At 33.5% G+C, this 13,567-nt stretch overlaps 1 protein-coding gene and 1 pseudogene across 1 annotated transcript; both read left to right on the forward strand.

Annotated features, from left to right (window-relative positions):
• LOC132637119 (E3 ubiquitin-protein ligase RSL1-like) overlaps positions 1-13,567 on the forward strand; it is a 43,253-nt pseudogene that overhangs the window by 10,421 nt on the left and 19,265 nt on the right.
• LOC132635067 (14 kDa proline-rich protein DC2.15-like) lies at positions 1,005-1,811 on the forward strand. Its single transcript, XM_060351285.1, has one exon. The coding sequence runs from the start codon at positions 1,147-1,149 to the stop codon at positions 1,594-1,596; it is 450 nt and encodes a 149-aa protein (XP_060207268.1). The 5' UTR covers positions 1,005-1,146; the 3' UTR covers positions 1,597-1,811.

Raw genomic sequence — 13,567 nt, forward strand, 5'->3', positions numbered from 1 at the left:
ACGCAATTTCCTTGACAGGAGAAAAGAGATGATACTGGATTATCTCATATTCAACTAGTTGCATAAATACGTAAATTCTTGAAAAGCAAGTTTCAGATTATTTTTTCCAATAAAACGGAATGAAAACATTGACTTGAAGTGGTGAATTCTAATGAGATAGATTTGTAGGTTTAAATTTTGTATACCTAAACGAAGGAGCACGATGGAAGTATCTCATTATTGCACGACGTCTTGCTTGAATGACTGAGAATGTAGGAGCGGATTCAATTTGAAGTTTATGAATTCGTACAACGATCTAAAGTTAAAGTATAATATTAATAAACGGGTTCATACCAGAATATCATCAAAATTATACTTCTGAGCTTTTCCAAAGTCATATTCTAGAAAAAAAAAATAGCACATTATTAATCCGCGAGTATCACGTACAGCTTAATCTTTAATTATTATTCCCTCGTGTCGGTAGTTATCCTTCTCCGGGAGCCATTATTCTTGTCTTTTAGGGTTAGCTAAGTTGCCATTAACACATCAGAATATAGGTCGTATACATTAATAAAATAAGATTTTACTCTGCTAGTGTAGTCTTACGAGTTACATGTTATAACATGTCATTTAATTTACCATATTTTTGTATTATCAAGGTTACATGTCATTCTTTTCTTACATTGTACAATAGAATAGCTATAAGAACAAACAGAACGTACTTTTACTAGGTATTAGTTTCCATACTGAACAAGCGAATTAATCATTTAATCTTGAAGAGAACAAGATCAATGTTCAAATATTTAAAGAGAATATATAATCTAAGTCCCATGTGATAATAAATTTATCTTTGAGGAAGAAGTTAATAGACAACTAATGAAATCCACAAAACTACACGTTTATAATCCAATAATATATAGTTGTAGTATCTCAACTCTCAAGTTGCATTTGCCAGCTGCTTGTATCGATATTTCTCTATCCACATGGGCTCCCACATCAAATTTCTGAAATAATTACCTTCAAAAAATTGAAAGTAGAAAAAAATAATCATAATTTCTACCTATAAATAGCCACTCATTTCATCATCTCAAACACCAAGCAAACAGCATTTTCACTACTAATTAGCACATTCAATTGTTGAGAGAGCTAATTTCTTAACTTTGAAAAATGGCTAAGTCCTCTATATCCTCCATTGCTCTTGTTCTCGCATTGAACATTCTCTTCTTCACTATGGTTAGTTCCACTAATGTCCCATGCCCACCACCCCCAGCCCCAAAGCCCCACCCTACCCCTACACCCTCCACCCCCGCTACCCCCTCTACCCCATCAACCCCCTCGACCGCATCAACAAAGGGTAAGTGCCCAACGGACGCACTAAAGCTAAATGTGTGTGGCAATTTATTGAATGATTTGGTTCACCTTGTTATTGGAAGTAGCTCAGCTAAAACTCCATGTTGCTCTCTAATTCAAGGACTTGCTGATCTTGATGCTGCTGTTTGCCTTTGCACTGCTATTAAAGCCAACGTGTTGGGAATTAATCTGAATGTCCCTCTTTCCCTCAGCTTGCTTCTCAACAATTGTGGAAAGAACGAACCCAAGAACTTCCAATGCGCATAAGCCATTTTCCAATTCATCTTTCTTTCAGTTCCAGAAAATTTCCAATTCATATATAGTTTCTTTCAGTGTGTTTGGTGGTTTGTATGCTTATACTAGTTGCTAATTTTCAAATGGTAGTATACTTTTTGTTCTAATTGGTTAGAAGGGAGGCAATTAGTTGCCTTCTTTTCGTTGTATCCAATTTTCATGAAATAAATGACATCTTTTGGAGTTTATACGTAACATGTTCGATATAATGGCATGCATGGAGTACTACTACTGGACTAAAGTTCTTCTTCTCTGCATGTTACTACTACTATGATCAGACATTTAAATCTCCATATAATAGTTAGTAGTACTATATCCATTTTAGTGATTGTTACAACACTAGAATATATGTCAGGTGATATTATGTCATATTTTATTCCTTTTTTTTTTTTTTAGTTTCTTACCTATTTTAGCTTATTTTTCATATAATTATTGTGTAACAACTTCGCAAAACCCTTCTTCTCTTGCTCATCCATTCCAGATTAAAAAAAAAATTCCATTCCAGATCCACCCCTCCCTCTATCTTCGTCTCTCATTCACTGACAAGAAACAAAGCACCACACACAGTTTTTAGATTCATTTTTTGGTTTATCTTCTACAATAAAAAGAATTTTTTACCAAAGTAAGCTATTATTTGAGCCAATTCTCCAAAATAATATGTTTTTTTGAAAGTTAACTGAACTAGCATAAACGTATTCCTGAGTAACGAATTAGGTATTATTTTATTCAAAAATTCCAACGGACAAAAAAGTCACCGGTTAACAGCGTTAAAATATAATTCGTTACTGCCAATAACGTATTATGGCTAATACGTTACTGACAGTAACGAATTTAGAAATTCTAGGTACAAACAATCTTTCTATGAAATCTGACATTGATTGATCCTAAAGTCGTAACCCGCAATTACGACTTCAGCATAAAACGTAACTGACAGTAACGTTTCTTCTGAAACTAGGCACGCGCAATCTCTTGCAGAGAATCCTCACTACAAGAAAGTAAAGATACGACGACATTTATTTAGTGACATTTGAAATAAATGTCGGGGAAAAAGGAATTTCTCGACATTTATGAAAAAATGTCATAAAAATAATGACATGTGATGTAAAATGTCGTAAATATAGTGACATTTGACGAAAAATGTCACTAAAATAATGACATTTGGCATAAAATATAGCTAAACAACGATTTTTGGCGTAAAATGTCGTTAAAATAACGAAATTTGATACAAATGTCGAAAATATTATGACATTTATTTCAAATGTCATATTATTAGTCGCTAATTACTGACTTTTACACCTAATGTTGGAAATCTAAATCTTTTTAAATTATGTCATCACTCTTTATATTTAATTCTAGGGAAAGAATTAGTGGATGCATAAAGTAGTAATTATATATATATATATATATAACGAATGCGTTTGGAACTAAAAATATGGCTAAATTACAAACAACAACAACACATCCAGTGTAGTCCCACACGTGACTAAATTATTTGTGTAAATTAGTTAAAATTAAATTATACAATTATAACAATAGAGCTATTGAATATTTCTACCAATTAAAGAAAACTATCGCACATATGACTTTTTAAAAAGTATTTAACTAGTAGTATTAGAATAGGTGTCATTGCGGATAATATTTAAAGAATATTAATTATTTTCAGAATATGACTTGGCTTTTTTATCCATTATTGATCTTTTCATTATTGTTATGGCCAGATTCTATTATGAATTTTTACAACATTCTTCATAGGGCACTCTTATTTTTTTCTTGTTCGAACTCTTGTAATGGAGGAAAGAACCGAGAAAAAGGCATCGACGACAATCGATTTTACTACGGGACAATTCGTGTCATATTTATTTTATTTATATGCATTTGAACTTTATTTAAGCTCTTATTAAAGTAATTGATTTTGCAAGGAATACTATTTGCTACTACTAATAAAAAAAAGCTTATGAAATTATAGTAGTTATAGAAATAGGAGCAGTATTTTTTTTTATTTTGGTTCTATGTACTTTAATACTCTTTTTCATTTGGACCCAGACTTTCCCCCCAAAAAATTAAAAAATCCCCAAAGACTAAATCTTCCCCCCAATAATTTTAAACTTAATCAAATACTACTCCCACGAATAAAAGCTGAAACCCTAACCTTTTCCCTTCCCCCAATTCCCTTTACGTCATAGGCTGCACCGGCGGCCTAATTTCTCCATTTCTCTTCTCTCTCTCTCTGCTTGAATTTTATTTGTCATTTACTTTTCTTGATTTATTTTTTCTTTTGTAGGTTTTACGAAGTGGAGTCCCGAAAGAGATTAATTGTATAATATGATTGTTGCATTGGATCATATTTTTGTGGATGTGAAGGTAATCCTCTGTGGTGTGGGCTTTAGGATTGACACTGAATTTTGAGATCTGTATTTTACTTTTTTAATTGTACCGTGAATGTAGCAATACTCTTATTTCACGATCTTTTGTCTTCTATAAAAGTTGCCTGCTATTTTGTTTAAACCATATTTTTCTAACTTCTAATATTTGCCCTTATCTTTGGTTTGTTGTCAGAGATCTCTTTCTCATCTTCATCAGAAGTCGATATGTAAAAATTAGAGTCAAGAAGAGAAGTCTTTTCAAGAGGATGCATGTTGTCATAGAGATTCAAGATGCTGCTTTGTATGAAGGCTCAACAAGTGACAATCAATGAATTGGTGTTTTTGTGGTCACTAGTCAATATTAGATTTTATTTATAGCATTCTCAGCTTAGGAGAAAATTTTGTATTCTTCGGGAACCATATATTTAATGGTGTTCACGAGATTTTTCAAAAGTTTGTCGAAGTGACTCTTTTGTTTAATTCAAAGTTCTATTGTAGTGTATAACTTGTGTACTGGAATTATATGATTCATCGTGGCATTAAATTAGATTTTTTCAGTATATAAAAAAGAAAAATGATGATATTGACTAGAGATGATTTTCCGACATTTCTATGTATGCGTAGTAAGGATGGTATGATTTGATGACATTTCGTTATATGTCGCAATTAAATTAATTTCAAAATCGGTGACATTTAATAAAAGTTGCAAATAAATGTCGCTAATTATTTTGCCGACATTAATCTAAATGTTGGAAATTTGTTGTGACGTTTTTAAAAAGTTGTAAATAAATGTCGTAAATTATGTACCGACATTAATATAAATGTCGGAAAATTCCCGACCCTCAAATTTACGACATTTGTACTAAATGTAAAATAAATGTCGCTAAGTGATTTTGCGACACTTATGGCACTTAATATGACATTTATAAAATGTCGTCGTAAGCCTAATTTCTTGTAGTGCCTGTAAATTGAGAATCCTTCTGACTGATTTGACTATAAAACGTTATCTGTAGTTACGTTTTATTTGTAAAACGTGACACACAATAAGATTGTACACTTACAATTCTTCTGACTGATTTGACTATAAAACGTTATCTGTAGTTACGTTTTATTTGTAAAACGTGACACACAATAAAATTGTACACTTACCTTTAATAGTTGTTATCTGTTATGTCAATGTCATTTCCATGCTGACAACATTTTCTTACACAATTTAGTGTGCAAGTTATGTGATTATTTTATTCACATAGAAAGAAAAAACAAATTGGATATTGTTACCCACGTGATTAGATGGCAGAGTCAGAGCCAAGAGTTCAACTTTATGTTTTTAGATTTTAGAACGACGATTTCAGATTTAATACTTATGTTCTAAACTTATTATTTATACATATTTAATAAATTTCTTAACACAAATATATTATTTGAGCAAAAATTATTGAGTTTGGCGAAACCCGTGTCCAGGCTTCTAGTTTCGCTCTTCCAACAAAAAAAAATGTTACAAAACTACCTTTAGCGCAGTAAAATACTGCGTTATAGAAACAGTACCAAAAAGCAAAAAAAATTGGCCAAACTTTATTTTTTGCAACACTTAGTGTTTTTTTTCATACTTTGACCAACGATTAGTCGTGTGTCATGACTCCGAAACGTCAATATTTTATATAGAACCTGATATTTTTTTCTGCGTACAATAATGTAGGCCCAATACATCAAGGATACGTAGACGTTCAGATCGTCATTTTAGGGGCTGAAAAGGTGCCCGAAGTAAGTTTTGTTTGAAAAAACTTAGTGTTTTTTTCATACTTTGACCAACGATTAGCCGTGGGTCAAGACTCCAAAACGTCAATATTTTATGTAGAACCTGATATTTTTTCTGCGTACAATAATGTAGGCCCAATACATCAAGGATACGTAGACGTTCGGATTGTCATTTTAGGGGTTGAGAAGGTGCCCGAAGTAAGTTTTGTTTGAAAAAACTTAGTGTTTTTTCCATACTTTGACCAACGATTAGTCGTGGATCAAGACTCCGAAACGTCAATATTTTATATAGAACCTGATATTTTTTTCTGCGTACAATAATGTAGGCCCAATACATCAAGGATACGTAGACGTTCGGATCGTCATTTTAGGGGTTGAAAAGGTGCTCGAAGTAAGTTTTGTTTGAAAAAACTTAGTGTATTTAAGTATCACTATCTTTGTAAGGCCTCACAGGCTAAGCAACATGAGATAGCGGGATTTCTACCACTACTACAGGTATACCTAAAAATATTAATAAAAGTATTAACTGTATTTATAAAAAAAAACTTGTTCAATTCCAAGATGAGGCTGACTGGCCATAGCAAATCCATAATTTTGAGCCAACAAATTCATGTGATAACCATGCTGACCACTCATTTGAAATATATTATTTTGATTTGCTGGTTTGGTCTTTACATAAATCTCCAAAATATTTATATCGATCTTATCCGCAAATTTTTGCCGTATGGAGAAAAATTGTAGCAAGGACTGGTCATTCTCAATTTTAAACTCAATGAACCTTGTATTGTTACCTTGAAATGAGCATGGATATTTTCCAGAAATATCAATTTGAATATTTTCACTATTTGTCCCCATCTTCTCATGCAATAGTTCAACCAATTCAGCATAGTTCGTTGAAATAAACATGCTGACAATCATTTTGGCACCTTCAGTGTACCTGAATCCGTTCATTTCAGTAATTATTTCGCCACCCCAATACAAAGCAACCATCACATTATGTTCAAAATTGGCCATCTTTACTCCTACACACGCAAATAAGACACTTATTATTATTAATATAACAGAAAAATAAATTAAAACTATAGTATTATTTTAACATATTACGAAATATTTGACTTAATTAACTTATACCTGTTGAATTTTTTAATGTTGTTCCGACAATAGGCCACACAAGTAGAAGCTTTGATGAAAATTGTTCGAATGTGTTTGAACATTCGTTTCATACACTATATTTTATAATGATATGTGGTTTGTTCAAAAAGTATGAGGAAGAGGGACTTTAGCAGTGTGTCATTATTGTGTGTCACGTTTTACAATTAAAACGTAACTATTAATCACGTTTTATAGTCAAATCAATCAGAAAGATTCCCAATTTGCAGGATTCTCGGCAAGATTTGCGCATGCCTAGTTTGAGTAGAAACGTAACTGTCAGTTACGTTTTATGCTAAAATCGTAACTCCTAGTTACGGCTTTAACATCAGTCAATGTCAGATTACATAAAAGGATTGTTGGTATTTGGATTCTCTAAAGTCGTTACTGACAGTAACGTATTATTCCTAATACGTTACTAACAGTCACGAATTAGCTTTTAACACCGTTAACCCGACCTAATTTTTTCCGTTAAAATTTTTGAATAAAATAATGCCTAATACGTTACTCAGGAATACGTTTATGCTAGTTCCGTAAAAAAAATAAAAAACGTATTACTTTAGTAAATTGATTTAAAAAATAGCTTATTTTGGTCAAAGGCTCCAATAAAAACATACAAAGAGCACGCACCACGTCATTTTTATCATCACAGAATCTATGAAATTGTGAGTCCTATAATAAAATGACTTTTGTATGACGAATCGTATATATGACATACTTGATCTTCAGAAATAGACTGACAAATGGGTTAATTGCACGAAATGAAGATCACTCAACTTATTATAGTATAATTGCGGAAAAATCATCAAAATAATTATTTTTTCCATCCACAAACTTTCAAGGAATATATCCTAGAATACTATTTAGCCCAAAAATGGGTGAAGGTTTGGCAAGAGATCATCCTATTTCATTGAAAAATTATTTAAAACTAAAAAAAGCTCGTTGACCAAAGTAAATACCCTCATCAAATATTCCACAAACTTTGGGCTTTGTTTTCTTCACCGGCGATTTCTTTGCTTTTATCGCCAGTTTCTCTGTCACCTGCCATCGTTTTAGGATTTGCATGTTCTTTCTAACGTGGCTCTGATACCATGTTAAAATCAAGACAAGAATAATGGGAGAATTCTTTCTGCTTTTCAATCATCATAATGACTAGGGGTGTCAATGGTATGGTTCGGAGGGTTATTTTATAAAATTTATACCATATCAATTTTTCGGTTATATGATTTTTTAGAACCATAATTAGCCTTTTTGAAACTTTTCCATCATCTCGGTATCGGTACGGTTCGGTTGATTATCATTTATTTTTTTTAGAAAAAGAACATCATTTTACAGTCACTAGTAAAAGTTAAAGACACAATATAGTAAAAGTTAAAGATACGATATCATGTATACTTTTATAGGACTTTGACAAAATCTCTCTAGACATTTTACTATTTAAAGGGTGATGAATCAAAAACATGAACGATGACAAGAATAAAGATTGATCCCACAAGTGTTAAGCAAAGACAAAAAAAAAAAAAAAAAAAAAAGTAGTATAATTTAGATCATACGATGGGGCAAAAATCAATCAAGATGGGACTCAAGAACGGAATCTACTAAGATTAATTTTCCAATAAGATAAATTTAAAAAATTATACGAGAAGAAAGATATCTGATACTTTGTAGCTTTCTATCCAAGATCGTTGGAATACCTTGTAGCTTACAAGCAAGTTACTACTCAAGATGCTAGAACTAATTTAATTTCAATAGGGAGTATTATAATAGGTTTCAGCGTTAGAACTTTAGGTGTTAATTATATTGGCGGCTTGTAGTCGTATTCATCGTCCCGAACCCAAGGCGAAAATATTAATATTTTATTATATTTAAAGTTAATATATAGAATATATTTTACATATACAAACTTATTCATTACCGTTTGGTATTTTTTCGGTTTATTTTTATAAAATTAAAAATTGATGGGTGTAAATTATTCATGTAATTTTATACATAAAAAAATAAGTTTTAAAATAAAACATGAATAATTATATCTTATTCTCTCATATTTTCTGACAGAATCTTGCAGGAAAAAGAATATCTCGGAAGAATGAAAAATAAGCAAATGCCAAAGAGATAAGAATATATTTCATAGGTGCAACAACAAGTTCATGTTCACAACCCTGAAATTTCACATGTGGGAATTACATAAAGACAACATTGGGAGAAGTTGCAAAATCCACGGGTGTGACCACCACTTTCATACTCACACTCGTCAACTGTTGAAATCCACGGGTGTGACCGCCACTTTCATACTCACACCCGTCAAGTATTGACATCAAGAAAGAAGTTGCAAAATTCACGGACACGACTACCACTGTCATACTCTCACTCGTCAAGTAAGGTCACGGATGTGAGCACTACTTCAAGGAATGCATTCGTAGAGGGAGATACTATATTTTCCTATAAATAGAGGCATCACTTTGCTTAGAGATGATCGAATCCAATCTTGAGAAAGACATAAGAAATGGTCTTTGCTTTATTTCTCTTCTTTTTATTTTATATTTGTAGGAGTAGTATTTTATTTTTAATGTCTTTCTTACATACTCCTTAATGGAGTAGTTTCTTTTTGTTGGGATAGTTGAAGAAGCTTGGTATGATGTTATAATAATTATCTTTACTTTAATTTTTTTCATTTCTTGATATTCAAATCTTTGATCTTGCTTCTTTTAGTCCTAAATCTCAACGGAGGGATTAATTCAAGCTAGTTTATCGATTCGAGTATCTCAATATTATTTCTTTTAGTCCTAATTCTCACGGAGGGATTAATTCAAATAATTTTGTTGGTTTAAAATTGTTATCTTATTTCTTTCGGTCCTAATTCTCACGGAGGGATAATGATTTGAGGGGTCTCTATTTTATTTCTTTCAGTTCTAATTCTCGCGGAGGGACTGTGACTCAAATAAGTTTATTGATTTTAAGGGCCGATCGCAAGAGGTCTTTATTCCTCATAACACAAATCAAGTCAAAAAAGTTTTCCTATTCTTTTGTGGAATTTACTAGAATAAGATTTTATTATAATTGTACCAAGTGGATTCAATGACTCCCAACTCTTTTCTTTTTAAATTTTCTGTTAAGTTGCTTGTTTTATTATAAATTAATTGTTTTATTTTAAGTAATTTATAATTTCAAAACCTCTCATTTCATCAATTTGAATTTCTCAAATAGTAACCAAGACAATACACATCTGTAGCCTAGGTGGTTCCAATCTCTGTGAAACGATATCTTAAACTATACTAGAATTTGATAGAGTACGAGCGAATTTTACTATGCACTTTGGCCTCGTCAAAAATCAACCTAGTTATTCGGTACGATTATAAATCTATATAAAAACTGTCGGTTTTATTTTAAAAAACCTAAAAACCGGTTCAGTATGGTTCGGTCGGTAAGTCGGTTTTTTGAAAACTATTAACACCCCTAATAATGACCTCCTTATATACAAATAAGGTCTTCATTACCCTAGTCTAATAAGGTAACCCTATTCCAATAGAACTATAAATCTTATATTACCATAATTACAGATTCACCATAAATAAAACCAAATCTATTACAATTAGACTGGAATAGGATTCCTACCGACCTAAGGTTTTACCAACACACCAACGTGACAGTACCAACTGGTCCGGCCACGTTCGGTCTCAATAGGATGGAATTTTAGGAGATGTTTTACATTATCAATGTAGTTATATATCTCAGTGTCGTTCTTTTCTGTGTTAATTACTGGCTCATGCTTTAGTATCCCTTTTTATAGACCGTCAATGATTGGAGTGTTATTTTTTCATAATTTGTTAATGTAAATTCTTTTACAGAATCATTATTATACTTAAACATTTCCCTTAATTTGTGTAGTCAGAAAGGTTCCATAACTTCTGCAGGACTCGGAGTTTCTTTCCTTTTCCTATACAAGTTATAATATATGACAAATTTAAATTAGGATAAAATTATAAGGGCTCGTTTGCTATGAGGAATAAGGGATAAATAATTCCGGGATTAAATTTAAGATGAGTTTATCCCACGTGTGGTTGGGATAAACACAACAACAACAACCCAGTGAAATCCCACAACGTGGGGTCTGGGGAGGGTAGAGTGTACGCAGACCTTACTCCTACCAAGGTAGGATGGCTGTTTCCGAAAGACCCTTGGCTCAATAGAAAGCATAAAAAGAGGTCAGATAAGGCCAAGAAATTCAAAGCGATATGGAAATGAAAATAACGAAAGCGACTGAGCCAAGATGAAGCAGTTTGCAAAGGGGCAGTAGCTATCACAGATAAAATAAGATAATCAAAGTACAGAAAATAACAGATAGTAGCAGAAATCAAAGCACAAGAACTTATATCGCGATAGTGCTACTACTAATATGAAAGGATAAACGATACTATCTACTAGCCTTCTACCCTAATCTGAGTCCTCCATACCCTCCTATCTAAGGTCATGTCCTCGGTAAGCTGTAATTGCGCCATGTCCTGTCTAATCACCTCTCCCCAATACTTCTTCGGCCTACCCCTACCTCTTCTGAAGCCATCCCTGCCCAACCTCTCATACCTACGCACTGGGGAATCTGTGTCTCTCCTCTTCACATGTCCAAACCATCTCAGTCTCGCTTCCCGCATCTTGTCTTCCACCGAGGCCACTCCCACCTTGTCCCGGATAGCCCCGTTCCTAATCCTGTCATTTGGTGTGCCTACACATCCATCTCAACGTTCTCATCTCGGCAACTTTCATCTTTTGAACGTGAGAGATCTCAACTAGCCAACACTCCGCCCCATACAACATAGTCGGTCTAACCACCACTTTGTAGAACTTGCCCTTAAGTTGTGATGGCACCTTCTTATCACATAGCACTCCGGAAACGAGCCTCCATTTCATCCACCCTGCCCCAATACGATGTGTGACATCATCATCAATCTCCCCACTGCCTTGTATAATAGACCCAAGATACTTGAAACTACTTTTCTTCTGGATGACCTGGGTACCAAGCCTTACTTCAATGCCAGCCTCTTGAGTTGCTTCACTGAACTTGCACTTCAAGTACTCTGTCTTGGTCCTACTCAGCTTGAACTCTTTAGACTCTAGAGTCTATCTCTAATCCTCCAGCTTAGCGTTAACTCCGCTACGAGTCTCGTCGATCAGGACTATGTCATCCGCGAAAAGCATACACCATGGCACCTCACCTTGAATTTGCCGCGTCAATTCATCCATCACCAAGGCAAATAAAAGCGGACTAAGAGCTGATCCTTGATGCTGTTGACACCCAATTTTGTCCCACCTTTCTTCAAAAATATTTATTTGCGCTTCTAATATTTTTGGCAACTTAAGAAATAATTATTTATACTTTACTACAATTATTAGCTTTTTATTAATATCATCGTTAGCTATTATCATTTGTTACCGTTATTACTACTACTATTATTATTATTATTATTATTATTATTATTATTATTATTATTATTATTACTATTGCAATCGCCATGATCGCTTTTACATCTCACGCATCGCATTCATTTTTATGCAATCAAACAATAGCATTCACTTATTTTTAAAGCTTTATCAATATCATCGCACAACGATTACGATGTCATTATTAGCACGCGTTAATATATAATTAACTAAAGAGTGTCTTTCATCTTAATTTAGGAGCTCAAATAAATATAAGGAAGAACACATCTTAAATCTGAAATAGGAGATTTCATGTAGCCTAATTCATACAAAAATACCAATCAACCCACAAATATTTTTCGGACCAGCCCATTGTCACCCAAAATAATATCCAGCCCAAAAATTACCAACCGACTACCCATTCGAATCGGCCCACATCTTTCTTTTATCACCCAAACCTAATTCCAGATTCCCACCACAACGCCGCGCCTCCTCTGTTCCTCTCTTTCCTCTATTTTCAGCAAAACCTTACCTTGCTTTAGCTATGGACAGAGGTCGTCCGTTCCTTTTCAGTGCAAATTTTGGATGGTTCCACAGCCAGACAAACCCTAAGTCTACCGTTTATCAACGCTTGTTCCCTTTCGACCTCTATGCACGCGAAAGCCATTTTCGGCTAAAAATACAGCAAGTTTTTTGCATCATCAACATTTGTTCCTCCATTTTTGGCAAAGCTTTTATGGTTTTTGTTTGTTTCCCTTAAGCCTGAACGGTAATATCTGACTTTCAATTTTCTTTTGAGGTTTCCCTCCTTTGCCAAGGAAAAGATTCGAATCTTTCAAACAGATGCGGATTTGAAATTAAATTGAACGAATTTCATGTTTTGTGAAGAAGTCATATATCACTCTAGGAACCCTAATCGGGGGGATATAAGTACGAATTTCTTGGAACCGTAGGACAGAGCTTTTGGTTGGCCGCCTTTATTCCTCAGAAAAGTATCAATCTTCTTCAGTTCCAATACCCCTTCGTTTTGACTCGAAATCCTAAGTTATCTTATTCTCTCTTTCACCTCGGTCAACCGCTTTGAATCTGAGCGTATTCAAGCTCGGAATTGTTAGTGTTCAAGCGTGGATCTAATACCCCCGCACCCTATTCACTGCACCCACAACAGGTAAAATCCTTACCCCTATTTCTATTTTTTTTTGTTCGCTATTGTTAAGATAGTTTCCCATGTAGTATAAAATGTATTGTTTGCAGTTTTTGTTGCT

This window comes from Lycium barbarum, chromosome 4 (assembly GCF_019175385.1).
Source record: "Lycium barbarum isolate Lr01 chromosome 4, ASM1917538v2, whole genome shotgun sequence".
Lineage (NCBI taxonomy): Eukaryota > Viridiplantae > Streptophyta > Magnoliopsida > Solanales > Solanaceae > Lycium > Lycium barbarum.

What these genes read in the sequence shown, in the direction of transcription:
- LOC132635067 (XM_060351285.1), top strand. Translation starts at nt 1,147, where the DNA reads ATGGCTAAGTCCTCTATATCCTCCATTGCTCTTGTTCTCGCATTGAAC.